Genomic DNA, 18751 nt, shown 5'->3' with positions numbered 1-18751 from the left:
TGTGCCAGAATCACAAGTTTCCCCTCATTTAATCACTCCTTCAATATTTAGTGAGAAAAGTTTGCACCTCACTTCTACCCTCATGCCAAGCAGCTCTTTAGAATTTTTCCTAATGCCCTTCTTATCCTCTCATATAAATGTTCTATTCATTTCCACCAACAACAGTATGAATACTTAAGTAATTACCCTCTTAACAGTCATGTGAAAAATTATTGCAGTTCTTTGTTTGACATTGTTTCATTATTATTAATTCTGTTCTTTGACACTTTCATACATGTATGTATATAATTCATTATTGTTAGTCTTTCCCCTACATACTCCTATCCTTGCCAACCTCCTCATTCCCTTTCCCAGAATTACGACTTGTAGTTTTGTTTTATGACCTTTTAGTTTAGCCAGGGTCATCTGTGTGGTCATTGAATTGAAAGTGTCCACTGGAGCCTGATGGGGTCACTAGTGGGTATACAACTGAAGGCAACGAGTTCCCTTCTTTCTAACTGTATCTGTAGCAAATAGTTCAGTAGTGATGGATAGGGACCCCTGAGCCCCTCCCCCATTCCTGCCTGACTAATGGCCCTGTTACTGTGTAGAACTAGTACAGACATCAAAACTGCTGCAAGTTTGTGATTCCAAATTGCATTTAAATGAGGAGCAGATGATATGGTGCCCCGTACACCTGTAGACCAAGTGATCAGGAGGTTAAGGCAGGAGGAAACTTACAAGTATATGACTAGTGGGCTCCATAGAGAGACCTTGTCTCAAGCATAAGGCAAGGACACCCATAACCTCAGTGACTGCCCTTGCTTTGCTTTTGAGATGAGGTCTCACTCTACACCCCAGGCTGGACTTAGGCCACATCCACCCCACACTTCTCATGTGCCTGGTGCCAACTTACGCTACCCTGTGGCTCCTTAGTCTCTCAGTGTCTCACTTTTATGGTGGATGCAAACATGTATGGAGCAAAGGTCCTGTCCATACTCCTCAGGCCACCCAGCAATCACCTTCCTGCCCTGGGACTCAGGATATAGACATTGTACAAAGCTTTCTAAATGCCTCTTTTCTATGTATTTTTAATTTAGGAAAGCGGGGTCCCAGGTAGGAATATCCCCACAATAAGTTCTGTCACTGTTTGGGAAGAATAAAAGCAAGGGAAAGAGAAACAGATGAAGTGAAAAAGGAGGAGAGGGGAGATGGCCCAGTGTCATCTCTGAGTGAAATGGCTGTTCATTATAAAATTATTGCAATAGTTGATCCACAGTATACTAGTAAATAAAATTTAACATTTTAGGTGGATTTTTGTTCTCTTTTCCAGCTTTAAAATCTGAAGGGGATGATTACTATATTAATGGTGCCTGGACTATTGACTGGCCTAGGAAATTTGATGTTTCTGGGACAGCATTCCACTACAAGAGACCAACAGATGAACCAGAATCCTTGGAAGCCTTAGGACCCACCTCTGAAAACCTCATTGTAATGGTAAATGTGTCTTTGTCGTTAAGTTTTTACTGTAATTTTAACATTATGGAGTAGAAAAGGCTCACGTTTGATCAGCTCTGTTTTCTAAGTGATAGAATTAACGCAATGAAGGTAAAATGATTTGCCCAAGGGTATAGTTACTATAGAGTGAAGGCTATAGATCTCTTGATGTTTATCTTTTCATGTTTTTTTATTTGTTTGTTTCAAGGCAGTGTTTCTCTGTGTAGCTCTGGCTGTCTTGAAACTTGACCTGTAGACCAGGCTGGCCTCCAATTCACAGAGATCCTCCTGCCTCTGCCTCCCTAGTGCTGGGATTAAAGGTATGTGCCACCACCACTGAGCTTTTCGTGTTTTCTTGAGTAAAAGTTATATGATCAAGCAGTATGAATGAAAACAGTGACAAACTACCCATGAACAGAAAAAACGAACATATTATAAAAAGTTATGTGCTTTGAGATTGTCTTGAAAGCCACTAAGATGCCTCATCAGATAAAGGCATTTGTCACCAAGCCTGACAACCTGAGTTCAATTCCCATGGTTCACATGACAGAAAGAAAGGACCAACTCTGGCAGATTTCCCTCTGACCTCTGTACATGCTCTAAGCATGTGAGTACCCCCCCCAAGAAATAAACAAAAATGTAGTAATTTTTTAAGTTGTCTTGGGTTCAAGGTCATCCTGGACCACAGAATGAGACTGCAAAAAGCAAAAGTAAATAAATAAATGTTCCAAATTTCCTGTAAGACTTGCTCTATGGCATTATCTTCTTCAGAAGAAATAATAAGTATCTCAATGAAGGCTCATTGTATTTTAATTATCTTCACCAGTTGTTTTCAATGGCAGGTTCTACTCCAAGAACAGAATTTGGGAATTAGGTACAAGTTCAACGTCCCTATCACTCGTCCTGGCAGTGGAGATAATGAAGTTGGCTTTTTGTGGCACCATCAGCCCTGGTCAGAGTGCTCAGCTACTTGTGCTGGAGGTAAGATACCCACTAGGCAGCCCACAGCTGGCAGCGTGGAAAGCAAAACCTACTCTGAGCTATGTTTTTGTTTGCTAAAGAAGCTAATTGGAAACATTTTTTGCAGGTTTGCTTCAAGCTGTAATTTAGCAAAAGAAACTTTGCTTAATTATATTACATTGTTTGTTTCAACCTCATGTAATTTACACAGATTTGTTGGTAAAATACATCTTGACACAATGAGTATCTCTGCTGGTGCTTCTCCAAGACTATCTTGAAGGTGGGCTGTTTGCTTTTCATGAACACATTCTTGGTAAAGAACATCAAGAGTTTAAAATTAAAAACCAGCAAGAATCAGACGTCACAGATGCAACTTGTTGTAATGGGGCATGAGGATGTATGTGTGCTTGTACGCTTGTGTTTGTATAACTGCGTGTTTCCCACAATCCCATTCAAACTCCCTTCTCCAACCATCAAAGTTAAGGGACAATATACTGGGATGCTGCATAAATTACTGGTGTCTGGGTCTCTGGGCTAATGATGTTTAGTGACCCCATTATAATCCCTCAGTGAGGTAGATGTAGCTGGTAGGCAGTGGTTGGTGATGTGTTGGTTGTCCCATGTGCGTTTTTCATGGGTGCCTTTTCCCCACAATTTACTCTATTCCTAATCCTCCTCCCTCTAGTGGCCACCAATGCAATTCTTTACCTCTGGCTGGGAGAGCAGGACAGTTGGCTTCCTTCAAAGCCAACACCCTTGCTGCTTCATGGACTGGTGAGTAGAAGTGCTGTGCAAGCAGCATCTTCCTTCTCTCTGGAGACTAAATGCACCACCTCCACCATAGAGCTTTATTACAACAGACAAGGAGCAAACCCATTCTTTAAGGCCAGGAAAGCCTAGAGTACCTCACCATTCCAAAACCAAAGTATACATTTAAAATAATAATATTTAGAATGTTGAAGTTGAAATAAATGACATATTCCCATTCTAAACTGTGCAAAAGCATATGAATTCCATGGACCTCTGTCAGTGTATCCACTGGATCTCCAAATGCCTCAAGTATTTGAATAGGAAAAAGAATATTTCAGAAAAATGACTACCATATGACAGAAGCCATATTTTTGAGTCATAAATATTAAATCATCCATTACTATAGCTCTACTTTTAAAAATAAAGTCTATACAACATGAAAAATCAAAAAAGAAGATGAATAATGCTCTACTAATACTCACTCATGTGAAATATCATAAAATATGGCTAAGTAGAACTTACAATCTATTTGAAAATTTCTCCTGTGCCCACCCATTTTATGTATGAGATGTTTGATGACTCATAATATAAAGTTTTCAAAACTATAATGCATCGCCACTTCTTTTAATAAAATAGAATGATTAACACCACTGCAGAGTATCCTCTACTAATTCATTTTTTTGGTCCCATAAGGGCCATTGCATCATATTTAGTGACATTTATAAATAAATCTTTATTTGTGCTAATCAAGTCAGTCTATGAATTAACATTCCCCTTTCTACCTACCAACAAAAAATCATCATTAAGATAGCATATATTTAAGTAGTATAAATAAATAAACTTATTAAGAGTAGGATAAATTTGTTAAGGATGAGTCCAAATAATTTAAGATTTAGGCATTCTAAAAAGGATGCTCTAAAACTGAGGTCAGATGACTTGGGGAAGAGAAGACTTAGTAGTATCTTCAAGAATGCAATAGAACTCCGAGTGGGGAGTCCTGTTGCCTGTTCTTTTGCTCAGTGGCTCTATTTGAGGACAGTTTAAACACAGTCTTGTCTGAGGCCAAGGAGATACTAAATGAACTTCCAATGTTCTTTCAACCCTATGATTCTATTTATTCAGAGAACACATAGTCCAACAAAGGTAGAAGAGGCATGACAACTTAATTCAGAAGAAAACTGTGTTTACTGAAGTAAAAAGTATGAGAATTTTAAATGAGTTATTCTTTTCCATAACATTCATATTGAAAAATGGAAATGACTTGTGAATGAGAAAAACCCTAAATAAAAAAAGAAAAGCCCCTGGAAGGAGAGGTTTCTTTTCCATAGTATAAACTACTATGGATCTGGAGCTACTGAATTTATATTTTAGGAGGTTCTGGGACCCCAAACTCTGCTTGAGTGTGACTGATTTTGAGCATTTATGAGGCCATTGCTTTTGTTGAGAAAAGGAAGTCAGTGATTGCGAGTTGGCAGATGTGTGCAGAGCCGTCATTCGTCTTGGTCATCCAAGTGTGATGTGGGGACCAGCTGCCTCAGCATCAGTTAGGGATTCACTGAGAAGCTGATTTGGGGGTCCTATGTCAGAACTCCTTTAGAGAAACTGAATAGGGACTGTGTTTTCACAAGCTCTCCAGATGGTTCTGGTGCCCATACAGAATTTTGGATCATTTTCAGAGCAACTGAAACTTAACACTGTAGGCTGTAGCATTCATGGCCTGGTCACTCAAGTCTGCATCTTTGAGAATTCATTTTGCTCCTAGTACAATATCTGGAAAGTCTAGGAAAATGATAAGCACTTATAAACAGTAAGTGATTATGAGCAGTCCTGAGGCATTAAACAATAATTTTGACAATTGCCTTATTTTCATTTCCTGTTAATGTGATAAAATCCCCTGACAAAAACATCTTAAAGAAGAAAGGGCTTATTTAGTCACAATTCTAGGTTACAGTCCATTGTGGCAGGGAAACCCAGAGTCAAGACATCGGAACTTGAAGCGGCTAGTCACATTATGTCCACAGTCAAGAACAGAGCACAATGGATTATTGCATGTGTGCATCCAGTGCTCAGCTTGTTTTCTCTATTCTTCTACAACCCAATTCCCCTTACCCAGAGAATGGTGCCACCCACTGTGGATGTGTCTTCCCACTAATGAAGATACTCGCCACAGACATGCCCACAGGTCAACCTGATCCAGACAATCCCTCACCAAGACTCCCTTATAGGGGACTCTAGACTGTCAAATTGACACAAAACTCAACATCAGAAAAGTTGTATATCTCTTCTTTCCCCTGTGGGAAATTGGATGTTCTAGGGTAGGCATCCTGTTGTAGATACCAGCTATTAAACTTACTCCTCCTATATGAACCTCAGTTTTTAATTCCAGATTCTTTAAATACTGGAAGCTTCTCTTTGAAGGAAGTAAAGTTCTTCAGACCTCAGGAATGTTAACCAAAGAAAGAGGCCAGAGTCATCTACCGTCATGCCAAAGAGTTTATTTACAGTTAAAGACCTTTTAGAAAGATGTATTTCTCAATACATTCTGCTCAGAAAGAGGATTAAAAACTAAAGTTAGTTCTTAATTATGATAGTCTACTTTGATTTCATCAGGGAGGTAGTGGGAACCTTAAAGTTCTCAAGATTTTAAAGGGAAAAAGAGGAAGAACTGCCAAAGAAATCTTTTGGAGTCTCACAAGGTCCCTCTGTGTTGCTCATTAGTGTTCTGTATGTGCTTTACTGACATCAAGACCTTTGAACTGTACTGTGAGTCAGGAAGCAAGAATGATAGCTTTTCTATGATGAGATATTTTAAGATAAGAAATTAAAAACTGTTTTTCTGTCGCTTAGCAGACTTGATGACAAATCTAGTATTCAGGAAACATTGGTGATGATTCATTTCATGCGACGGTTGCTCTGAGTCAGTGATGAAGCCCTTCCTGGGGCTGATTGGGAACGTTAAAATGCTATGGGGTATTGTCTTCAGGATAAATGTGAGAACCCAGTAAATTAAAACTTTCCTACTTCCAGAAGCCTTGTTACTTCTCTTAGAATTTATTTCTATATGCCTTACCCAAAAGATTATGCACTATGCAATTTAATTTAAATAAGTCCCCAATGTACTAGTATTGGATGAATGACCGTAATCATGTGTTAATTGATAAAGCTTGGCTTAATAATGAAAATAATACATTTTTATAATGTAAAATTCTAGAGCCCCTTTTTGAGTAGTAATTCATACCATATAACATTTGCTCTGTGGCTTTTAAAGATTAAAACAGCAGTTACTTTGTGCTTACCCACTGGTTTGCATACCTCCTCTTTACTAATATCTGCCTGGATGTGTTGTTCTCAAAGTTTAGCACATATCACAACTACAAAAGGATGTCTTAAACAAGGTCTACTAGGCTCTGCCTCCAGTTCCTGTTCAGGAGCACAGGTTTTGATAGTTTAGGAGCCTTACGCCAGTAACTGGGCTAGATGTAAATGCTTAGTAAAGCTACATAATGATTTCTCCTTGATTTAATTACAAGTGCCTTTGTGGATTGACTGTTTAATAATAGATGAATAATGTATAGTTTATAAAACATATTCTTATGCCTGGTATCTTTTGATCATCCTCAACAGCCACACAAAATAACCTTTGCTATGATGACTATTATTATGTAAATAGACTTCAAGTTAAAAATATATTTTAATTCAAGCTGCAGCAGTTGGATTTAGCAATACTTTAACATAGTGTTTCTCTAATAATAATAATAATTGGTTACTTTGAACAAAGCTTTTTCACCACTTAGCACCTCTATGGAGAAACTATATATATCCAAAAGTATTTCTTTCACCAGCTGAAAGTTTGTTCAGAATCCTTGCCCAGAACAATGACTATTAACTGTGACACAGATTGGAAAGACAAGGCTCTAAATGTTCCTGAGATCCTGATACTTGGGCCCCCGACACCCCTGCCTTTTATGAATGGAAAGGGTTTAGTCTGAACATCAGATTTTTAAAAGATCCCTTGGCAATTCTAAGGTGCAGTCCATATTTTTAAAATTATTGGTTTTATTATGGATTAAAGGTTTAGTCCTAAAAACACTAACATCTCTTATTAATTGGTCATGAGTTAAATGCAAAGGTTAATGAGATTCAGGAATGAGCATTTGGGGTGAAACATAGACAGCAATATCACTGGATAGAGTGAAAGAAGTGGTAAAATGACAATTCATGATTTATTTAATTTGGTCATTGGACTTGGACATGCCATGGGGAATATATTTTGATTTCAATTTGTTTATATTTTCTTCTTTCCCTGATGGATCATTATCATGGTTAATTAATACTTTTAAAACTAACTGCAACTGTGCTAAACAATTTTCAGAGATTTCCATTTTCATTTCAACTTTCTGTGGAACTTAAAGAACTAAAATGAATATAATGGCCAGGTGGTGGTGGTGCACGCCTTTAGTCTCAGCACTCAGGAGGCAGAGGCAGGCAGGTTCTCTGTGAGTTTGAGGACAGCCTGGTCTACAAAGCTACACTGAAACCCTGTCTTGAAACCGCCCCCCCTCCAAAAATGAATATGACCAGAACATCCCTAATCTGAGATCACCAGAATTCCCAATTTTAAAGCATTTTGTATGTCAGATTTTTCTGATTAGGGATCCTCAACCAATAAACTCTATGCAGCTATTCTAAAGTCTAAATTAATATGAATTTGGAAATGCTTCTGGTCTCCGGCTGTTTTAATAAGATATGCTCAACTTATAAATGGCTACTACAGTCTACCAACTGAAGCTACAAGTCAGAATAAGAAGCACACAACTCCTGTTCTAACCCTTATGAAAACTCCCAGTGCTTCTTTTCTATTGGTAGTTCTAATGAGGAAGGGACCCCCTCTACTAGATTAGAAGATTATTGTTTCTTAAGGAATATATCTTGCATAATGCAGCATTATCCTTGATAACACTTCTGTTTTTTTCAATTTTCCACTATTTAAATTGTCCTTTTGCCATATTCATAACTTATCCAGCCACTTCTCTGATTTCATATAGCCCTTGAACTTTTAGAATAAAGCCTCCCAAGACTAGTGACTAAGAGTCTTTAGCATTGTATTTAACATTGACCTGTTTTGCTACAAAAGAATTCTTCATTAACAATGCAAAGAAAAGAAATACATATAATATTGTATATTTCTTATAGTTTTTTCAACTACACTTAAAATACACTATTTGTCCTCCATTAGCATTACTAGCTGTCCTGATATTTTGTCCACATTGTTTTTCTCCCCTAGGATTTCCTTTCTTTCTCTTTGTGAAGTAAAAGAATTGCATACCAAAGAACTTAAGTTTGCTGTGTGTCTTAGAGTGGTCTCCCCCTGCTAAACATTACTCTGCAGCTCAGGAGAAGAAAGATGAGTTAAAGCTGTGCTTAGGTTGAGGCAGATAAAGGAGGCAGAGTCATTGCAGGAAACCATTTTTTTATTATTTATAGACCAAAGAGCACAGTCTTGTTTTGTTTTTAATATATAGAGAAATGACTCAACAGTTGAGTGCACTTACTATTCTTGCAGAGGACTCAGGTTCAGTTCCCAGTACCCACATCAGAACTGCCTGTAACTCCAATTCCAGGAGATCTGATGCTCTCGGTGGCCACTGTGCACACATGTGGTATATATATATATTTTTTTTCAGAAACATACACATATAACAAAAAAGAGTAAGTCTTTTAAAGCATATACTATATAGATCTTAGTATTTCTAATCAGGTGTCAGTGACTATTTAAAATGTTATCATTGTTTTTCCTTTATATTTACAAAGTGTGTTTCATTGTTTTTTTTTTTTCATGTTTGGTGCATTTTTAATTATTTTCCTTCTCTGGATGTCATTGTAAGTTGACTGGTTTTTGTTGTTTGTTTGCAATGCTAGGCAAGATTGTATCAGTGAGCTGTACCCCAACTCAACAAGCCTAATTTGTGTGTGTGTGTGTGTGTGTGTGTGTGTGTGTGTGTATGTGTGTATGCATGAAACAGAAAGAAAGAAGGGAGAGATAGAATGAACTGAATATAAACATAAAGGATGTTTTACCTATTTCTTCTGTCCAGGTAGGAATATTATATTTTTAATTTTATTGCATGCATCATTACCTGCTTCATTTGAACTTTTATACATATTGGAACTTCTTTCTACTCTGAGTTTTGGAAGATGGTTTCCAACTACTATTTTGGGTTTCTCCAATTCAGGGATAAATTTTTCAAAAGGTGCCAAGGTGGCCAAAGACGCTATGGCATGCTCATGAAGCGCTACAAAATACTGTAATTTTTCAGTGGAAACATGGTGACATTGGTTCTGTTCAATACAAATTGTTGCCATTAAATTATTTGGGCCTTAATAAGCAAAACTTAGATTTTTTTCCCTTGCTTAGGAGGTGCTGTAAAAAATTATTTGAAACTAAGGGTTGGATGAAAAAGTTTGAGAAATTTTAATTTAATGTGTCATTAAGACTGGGAGGAAAAAAATCACCCTACTCCTTTTCAATCTATTTTGACTATCTTCTAAGAGGAAGAAATGCCTATAAGCACAATTTAGGGTTCTAGTGATTTTTCAGGATTTAAAGATGAAAAGTGCTTTGCTCCTCCAAATTGGAAACTAGAGCTCTTGAGTGATGTGTAAACTTTTCTTATCTGTATTTGTTATTCTTCCTGAGTGTATATCGTACCTCTGCTTTTGCAGTCTCAGGCTGGTGCATGAGTAAAGCCCAATAATCGATGATAATAAATTGACTAATAGCATAATTTTCATATTATGTTAATGAGTTTATTATACAGATTTTCTTAGCCTATGAAACATCAGATATTTCTTCATCATTTCTCTGGTGATGTCTTATATTTTAATATTTACAAGAATGATACAATACAAACATAATGTGAACTTAAATTATGCTAAGTCCATTTTGGAATGGCATTTTAATTGTTTTTAAATGAAAGATGTAATGTTGAGCCAACCCTAGTAGTAATGCCTGTAATCGCAGCACTTGGGAGATCAAGACAGGAGATTGGTAAATTAAAAGTTAGTCTGAGCTACATAGAGAGTTTGAGTCCAACATGGGCTTCATTTTGGAACTCTTGTTCAAAATAAGTAAGGGAGAAAGAGGGAAAGGGGAGGAGGGAGGGAGAAGTATAATTCAGTCTTTAGGCCAGAACTCATATCCAACTAAAAGGAAACATTCTCAAAGTACCAGACAAAGCAGGGAAAAGTATTTTATATTCTTACAAATGTCCATTTAACTATGTTGCCAGTTCTAAAATGTCTCTCTCTCTCTTCCTTTTTGATATAAGGATGGACAGTGTGCTACTGTTGGACTCTATGGGTTTTTCAGAATTTTTCCTGGGTATAGCAAGCTTAGACGTAGCACAGGTCACTGTGATCCTTCTAAGAGGACAAACTCCTGGAGGAAATTGTCTTCAGTTAAGAAAGAATAAAAGTTCTCCAATTTTCTCCTTTCTTTTGAAAAATAAGCTACTTAGAGGACTAGACAGAAGCCTATCACTGATTGACCATGGCACTAACATATTGACTGTCTCTCAATGTTCCCTTTTGGGATCATTTCCGATGTTGAGAAGGAAGAATAACTTTCAATATATGGGGTTAATTGGACCAGGCCCCTCAACAGGGTGTCCGTAAACATCCCACCCAACTCCTGAGATCCTTGGCCCTGAAGTCATGAACTTCAACATTGATTTAGTGAATATAGTCTTTACTAACATGAACAGAGCTTGGATGCCTATTATTCACTGAAAAAAATGTCATAAGGCTGAAAACAAATTTAAGTGCATTTCTGGTGTATTAGTGATCAGTATGACACAGGCTGTGTTTCACTTCACAAAAATTCTGTTCAAAATAGCATTTTTTAAGGTTTTAGAGATGGTTCAGCCATTAAAGGCTAGGTTGACAATGAAGAAAGACAAAAAATAGCATTTTTAGCAATCATAACATGTATCCCTACAAGGAAGTAGATATAAACTATTTTTGGAAAAATAAATCCTTCTTTCTTATTCTTATTTTGGGGGAACATGAAGAATATGAGGATTTTAGCTTAAAAACTATTCAACTTGCTTATAATTATATCTTTACTTTAAATCAAATCTGAAGTATTTACTCTTTGGTCCCAAGAAAAGGATTTCATAAATGATATTTTAAAGTTTCTTTATTTGCTAATAACTATATAACAATGAATGGAAAAAGTGATCCAAGATGTTGTACTCTCAGGATCTTCCCTTAAAATTTAAATAAATATGAGAAATAAATTCCTACTAAAAACCATAGAGATTGATCTTTAGTAACACAAATTAGCTCTTTCTTTGTTTGCTTGCTTTTTCTTTGTCTTTGAAATAGGGTATTAAATAGCTCAGGCTGGGCTACAGCTCCCTATATAGTAGAGGCTGACTTTGAACTCTTGATCCTTCTACCCTGGCCTCTCCAGAGTGCTGGACTTAAAGGAGTGTGCCACCAGGCTGAGTTTCAAAGTTCCCATTTGTAGTTAGCATTCTTACATTTCCTGTCTAGCGCCTTGAACATGTGAAAAGAACTGGTGAAAACTCAAAGACTACAAGACTACAAAAGCAAAATTTGTACCTGTATATTATTCTTTCCATCTCTCTGTCTCTGCCATCTATCTTCATCTATGTCTGTCTTCTCTCTCCCTCTCCCTCCCTCCCCCCTTCTCTCCCTCCCTCCCTCCGTCACTCTCTCTCTCTCTCTCTCTCTCTCTCTCTCTCTCTCTGTGTGTGTGTGTGTGTGTGTGTGTGTGTGTGTGTATGGTTTTTCTGGGAATTAAATTAAGGGCTTCATACATACTAGGCAAGAAATCTACCCTGAGCTACATCTCCATCCCTACACTCTTTATTCTATAGAATACAAGGGAAAAACAGACATTACAGAGGAAGACTCCTTCAAAATTCTGAACTATTGAGATAAGAAGAAAAGACAAAAGCAAACTTTAGCAGTTTGGATCCCAAAGAAACTTTAGTGGTCATCTAATTTGATTGCCTCATTTTGCAAAGGGAAATGAAAACTTATCTAGGTCATTTACTGCCTGGAGGTGAAGGAAAACATGGAAATAAGATAAAGTGAAATAAAGGATATCATAGTCATTTGATTATGAAAGAGTTCCTAAGATTAATGGAGATCAGGAAGAAAGAGATTACCCAGTAATTTAACAAAATGAGAGGTGTGTACCACCAGAAAATCAGATTTGGAAATGCAGTATTTATTTAGACAAGCATGACCTTTCCTTTATTCTTGTCACCCCATTTTAATATAATTTCATTGAGGTAAAGATTTTTAACTTTCCACATAGTGATTAAAGTCATACGTTAAACATATATAGAACTTAATGGGTGAGATTAATTTAGACATTTTTCAGGCTATTCCTATTACCTATTGAATAGTAGAAATCCCTTCTATGTGTGCTATATCCTCAAGTAAACCTATTGTATATGTGCCCCATCCTAATTTATCTTCATTAAACACAATTGCTCTAGAAAATACATATGTTTTTTAGACAGGGTCTCACTATGTGGTTCTGGCTGCTATGTAGACCACAGTGGCCTTGAACCCACAGAGATCCCGCCTGCCTCTGCTTCTCAATTGCTAGGATTAAAGACATATGACACCATGGCTAGCAATGAAATATACAATATTTTTAGAGTTACATTTCCACTTTGATCATCCTGTACTTCCTCGGGGCATCTACTGCTGCCCAGGACAGACAGAAAACACTGGGAAGGCAAAGAATGGAAGCTTTTGAAAGATTTTACAAAATGAGCAGTGGGCCCTTCAAAAGAAGGAAAGCTATGTGTGTGGGGTGGATTGAGGCTCTGTGTGCCAGCTGGTAGATCCAAGGCAGATGGACTTTGCTGTGCCCTGCAAATGCTTATGTCTGGCCAACAAACACACAACCCAACAGCCAGACTCCAGCAGCTGAAGCTAGGGCAAATAGGGTTTGTTGGGTTGTTTTGTTTTGTTTCCTGGCACTTGTCACTCTTTGGATGCTATTTGCATGGGGTATTAGGATTACATTAATGTTACTGGCCATATGTTATGTATGCTGTGGTTATATAATGTTGTCTTGGTTGCTAACTGTTTTAGATGCTGTGGCTAAGAAAATTATTGCCTTAGCCCCCAGCTATATTTTTAGTATAAAACCTGAGTATTCCCTTTTCTTCCTCTCCAGAAATCTGTTTCCTGGGGAAAGATGACATATTGTTATCCCTCCAATCCCAAATGTACATTTGTACTTCTCATTTTTCCCACACCAACTTAATCATATACATGTTCTGATGGTGTCCACTTAGGACTGAAATGTTAGGTCTTGTACAACTGGGAATGCATAGAGCTTTCTCTTGCCATTAGCCACTGCTGCCCTGTACTTCATGATTTAACATGTACCACTGTTCCAAGTTAAATTTTCAAGCACTAACTTCTGGTTTCTACTTTCAAAAAGAATGAGCTGGTGAACTTAATTCTTAAAATGGTGAACTGCCGCAAAGAGAGCAGTATGACTTCAAATACCGTATTATAAATGAGTCTGCAAAAGCATTTAATTATCAGAAACAAAGAAGGTCAGTGTCCTGCTGCCCTTCACTCGGGATTGCCCTGGATGTGAGAGGGGCATCCACCACCTCACAGGGAGAACAATAAACAGCTTCACCCAGTCTCCTCTGCCATCGGCAGGTGCCTTGCTCTTTTTCCTGTGTTATATGCTATTACAACACGCCATTAAGAACTGTTTGCCATTGTGTAATTTAGGCAGTAATTCAAGTTCAGTCCTTATATTATAGAATGGGGCCTTTGGTAGCTAAGTAGATCCTAACTTTAAACTATCGGCAAAATATTAACCCAAGGATCTAATAAATTTAAGACTACAGACAAAATGTGAGGGAGACTTTCTTTTTTCCCTCTCTCAATGTTGTGAATTGAACCTAATGCCTTGCGCATGCTAGCCAGATGCTGTCCCACTGAACTACATCTCTAGCCCCAGAGCTATGTTTACATTTCCATACTTAAAACCACCATTTGTCATACTTGATTCTTAAATATCAAAAATGAAACGTAGGCAAATTAAATGGTTCCAAATAGGACATGTCTTGTAAAGGTTTAAGATAAATATGTATTAATAAAATAAGAAATTAAAAATTATTTTTACTTTGTAATGCTTTAAGTTCATTACTTTTTATAACATGGAGGAATTGTATAAAAACAGTTTTGAGGTTAATAACTTAAGTTTTTTTAAGAGTAAAAATATAGTCAGCACAGTTTTACTTTGGTCAATTAAATTCTCAGACCACCTGTCTTTCTCCATTGGCTAGGAACACTGAGACATGAGAATTTTTTCCTCCTAGATGTGCACTAGGCTATATAGACATCTTACACATTTTGGTCATAAACTATGGGTCTTCAGATTTGAAAGCATACTAATTTTGTATAACTATTATAATAGGGTTTAAGATGAATTTATCAATGTTTTACATTCTACTTTAAAGAGGCTATATGATCATATGCAAATATTCTAAACTCTGTTTCTCTTCTTCTCTTAGATTATTTCCACTTGATTTGTATTTTTTACTTTCTAAGATAAAAGTTATATTTACCTTAATTTAAAGGATGTGGTTAAAACTCTATCCATTTAGATTAATTTGTTTATAGTCATCATATTGATGCTGTCTTAGGATTAAAAGCAAACAAAACTATCAACCTGCCAGATGTGGTCATAAAACCTGGAAGGAATTATGTATTCTGCTAGAGGAAAATAGTATAGTGTTGTAAGAAGATTTGAAAGAGATTAATGCCATACTGATACATTTTAGAAGAAAATAAAGATGAGTGTAAGGAAAAATGTCTTTGTAAAATATAGAACAATTTTAGTTAGTTTCTCAAGGATGTTAATTTTTACCTTATCAAAAAATAGCATACTGGGACTGGAGAGATGGCTCAGAGGTTAAGAGCACTGGCTGCTCTTCCAGAGGTCCTGAGTTCAATCCCCAGCAACCACATGGTGGTTCACAACCATCTGTAATGAGATCTGGTTCCCTATTCTAGCCTGCAGGCATACATGCAGGTAGAACACTGCATACATGATAAATAATTACATCTTTTTTAAAAATTGCATGTTGAAATTATAATACCTAGAAGTTTCTTAGTTCCCAGTCTAAGCTATATGGAAGACATGGCCAAAGTTGAATTAATTTGTAATTCTTAATATTCAAGAAGCACGGTGCTTTGTATATTTTGAAGGAGTGGATGACTCACAAAACTACACTGAGTTAGCAGTTTTAGTTTGTGAGTATATGTATTGTTGAAGTATAATCACTGGGTTTTACAAATAAAAGATACATAGAAAATATTTTCAGGATACATACATAGTTAGAATTTATCTAAAAGTGAAATGTAAATATCTGCTAATTACTTATACCAGTCTGTGATTCAAATTGCAGAAGACCTGCATTTTATAATAAAGGCTGCTTTAAACAAATACAGTTGGCCGGGCGTTGGTGGCGCACGCCTTTAATCCCAGCACTCGGGAGGCAGAGGCAGGTGGATCTCTGTAAGTTCGAGACCAGCCTGGACTAACAAGGGAGTTCCAGGACAGCCTCCAAAGCCACAGAGAAACCCTGTCTCAAAAAACAAAAACAAAAACAAAAACAAATACAGTTGTGAGCAAACAACATTTGTAGTGTTCTCTTAAAGAAATTAAACTTTTATCGTAACCTGTAGAAACTGACTTAACAGTTCCTCCACTGATACTTAACAACATCAATTCCATTTTGTAGTTTTTGATATTTATCCTTTTATGAGAATCAACTAACATGCTGAATTAACTGCCAGCATATGTGTTTCAAAAGTAGTCACATTTAATGTAAAAATACATGCTAAACCTAAAAAAGCAGCCCCTTGCTCTTGATATAAATGAAAATTTCCTTCACAGTGAACAAGTTGCTTGTCTAAGCCACTGTTGGTAGCCGAGCTCTGTGACTAACAGTGGAGGTATTTGACTAGGTGACCACATGGACATAGTTATCTGCCCACTGGAATGACACAATGGGGAGGTAATCTGATGAATATCATGGAACATCTGTGAATGGATAACAGCTATGCTTCTTATGAATCATTCTTTCCTCAAAAAAATCTCAATTTTAATAGTTAAAAATTCCACTGCTGTCATTTGCTATTCTAGGGATTGGGAGGGAATGAATGCAATGTACTTTAAGACATTTTGCCAGTAAATTGTTTGGGTATATTTCAGACCCCCTAAAAACATGTTTCTAAAGGTGATCTGAGGACTCTTGTCACTGCAAACAATAGACCTTCTTCAACAACTAGTTATTGAGGTGGAGGCTACAGAATTTAGTGTTCTGAGATCAGTAGACTTAATAGGTTCTCCTGTCAATCTCCTAAGTTCAAAGGGTTTGGTTTAATGTGACCTTAGCAGAACAACTGAGACAAGCTCCCCATACCTAAGCCGCCTTGGGCAAAGCATTTGGTGCCTACTTCTTCAGGGAAAGTTTCCTTCATCAAATGATTCTGTTTCGTAAGAACTCCACATTTGTGAACAAATTCCTTTTTAAAAATTTATGTTACAACTCAAAAATAACCAGAAGAAAGCAGAGAGAGGGGGAGGAAAGGAGGGAGGGAGGGAGGCAGGCAGGCAGGCAGGCAGGCAGGCAGGCATGCAGGCAGGCAGGCATGCAGGCAGCTACAACTGTGTAGAATTAGCTGGAATGCAAGTTTTTGATTACAGGCGTGCTGTCAGGGCTACGTTTATAATTCTGAATTATTTCGTTTATGTGTTTATAGGGTGGGGTGGGTAATTTCAGGGAACAGCTTTGCTTTTGTGCCCATTTCCCAGAGCAAACTGCTAACAATGTCTTTTGTATGATCTGGAACACTTATTTCTCTTTGATATCTTTCTTTTGATTCCTGATACAAAGCAAAAATGAGTATATATAAAAAAATCTCACCAACGATGTTTATAAATAAAAGTCTCTGTGTGTGTGTGTGTGTGTGTCATTGCATTTTGTGAAATGTGAGCAAGTTGTGGTATGTATGTCTGCCAATAAATCATAAGTATATACTTAAGAATTTTGTAAATTGTAGAATAAGAATGTTTTTAGTTTTGCTAACAAGTCACATGGACTAGTTTTTAAGAGCAAGATGAGTATTTTGTAAATTACATTAGGATGAACTATGTATGAAATTATTTCACAGTGATATAATCAACAGGTATTCAACTCTGTTAAAATATACAGACTAGTTTCTCATAGTCCAAAAGTGGTCCATTACATATGAAATCTAAACTTGATGAGCTTTTAGAAAGATGATGTCATAAATGCAAGAGAATAAGTGAAATGTGTGGGTGTGATGTATTCTTAATGAAAAATGACCTTGTTTCCTCTTGTCCTACAAAATGTCAGAAAGCAAATTAGTCCCTGCTGTTCTGTTTTTAAATAAATATGCATCCATTGTCTTGTATTGAAATGTATATTAATACATTTATCTCATGGGATTTTGGAAAACTCAAGGATTATTTTAAGGAAAGCATGAAGATGAACATAAACAAGGAAATATTAATTGCAGCTTCAAAACATCTATAAATATGAGAACAATAATTTTGCTTAAAATTTGGATATAATGACCAATACTTCTGTTCTTTTAGAAAAGTAGACAAGTGTTTTGGAACAGATAGGACAACAGTGATCCAGAGAGGTTGACTCCCAGAGGAAAGCAATACATGCCTCACCCTTTGGAAGGGAAACTGCTCTCCAGCTAATCACATCCTTCTATTTCTTAAAGGTGTCCAGAGACAAGAAGTGGTCTGTAAAAGATTGGATGACAACTCCATCGTCCAGAACAATTTCTGTGACCTTGACAGTAAGCCACCTGAAAATCAAAGAGCCTGCAACACTGAGCCCTGCCCACCTGAGTAAGTATGACAAAAAGTGAGAATTCGTTTCTTTGACTGCAAGCAATGATGTATTCATATTTGCAAATACACCCTAGAACTGTGTGGTAATCCCACTGAGTGAGGAGCACAAAGCATCAAGAGTGATAGACATTTTTTTAAAGACCACTTACTTTCTTTGTCTACTTTACTGCTAATTATCTTTATAAACTCATCTCAAATCTCAAAACTATGTAAATCAAAGTGATGGTCAAAATTCATGCTCTAGGTGTTGTAACTTTTAAAAAAAGCAGCGCGAGGAAAAAAAAACACTATGCAACAGCTCATTTGGAGGGTTTTTTGGTTTTTGTTTTTTAATTAGAAGAAAGGGAATGGGGAAAGTGGGTGGGAGGAGACCAGCCTCTGGGGACAGGAGCAGCAAAGGAGAAAAGAGAGGCATGGGGGTGAGACAGAGAGGCAGGGGGAGAGAGAGACAGAGATAGACAGAGACAGAGAAGACGAGAGGTAAGCAGGACCCTTTTAAAAGGGAACATAGCAAATGTGCACATTAGTGGCTGCAGCTGAGTATGTATCCTGTCAGAACCCCAAGGGCAGGCCAGTAAAGATGCCTGAATA

The 18751-nt window shown here is 37.0% G+C and overlaps 1 protein-coding gene across 11 annotated transcripts in view; it reads left to right on the top strand.

Moving 5' to 3' along the window:
• The window catches only part of Adamts6 (ADAM metallopeptidase with thrombospondin type 1 motif 6), a 227443-nt gene that overhangs the window by 177921 nt on the left and 30771 nt on the right, over positions 1 to 18751 (top strand). For 8 of the 11 annotated variants that reach the window (XM_040728949.1, XM_040728950.1, XM_040728947.1 and 5 more), the window contains 3 exons: positions 1313 to 1476; positions 2319 to 2457; positions 18028 to 18157. In XM_040728949.1, the coding sequence (XP_040584883.1) occupies positions 1313 to 1476; positions 2319 to 2457; positions 18028 to 18157 (433 nt within the window). Of the gene's footprint in view, positions 1 to 1312; positions 1477 to 2318; positions 3057 to 3121; positions 3211 to 18027; positions 18158 to 18751 lie in introns of those variants that run through there. The other 3 variants (XR_005869853.1, XM_040728952.1, XM_040728951.1) reach the window with 3 other exon arrangements.

The sequence above is a fragment of the Mesocricetus auratus genome, unplaced genomic scaffold (genome assembly GCF_017639785.1).
Source record: "Mesocricetus auratus isolate SY011 unplaced genomic scaffold, BCM_Maur_2.0 Super-Scaffold_100020, whole genome shotgun sequence".
In the NCBI taxonomy this organism is placed as follows: Eukaryota; Metazoa; Chordata; class Mammalia; order Rodentia; family Cricetidae; genus Mesocricetus; species Mesocricetus auratus.
Note: the sequence above shows the minus strand (reverse complement) of the source record. Positions and strands in the feature narration are given on the sequence as shown.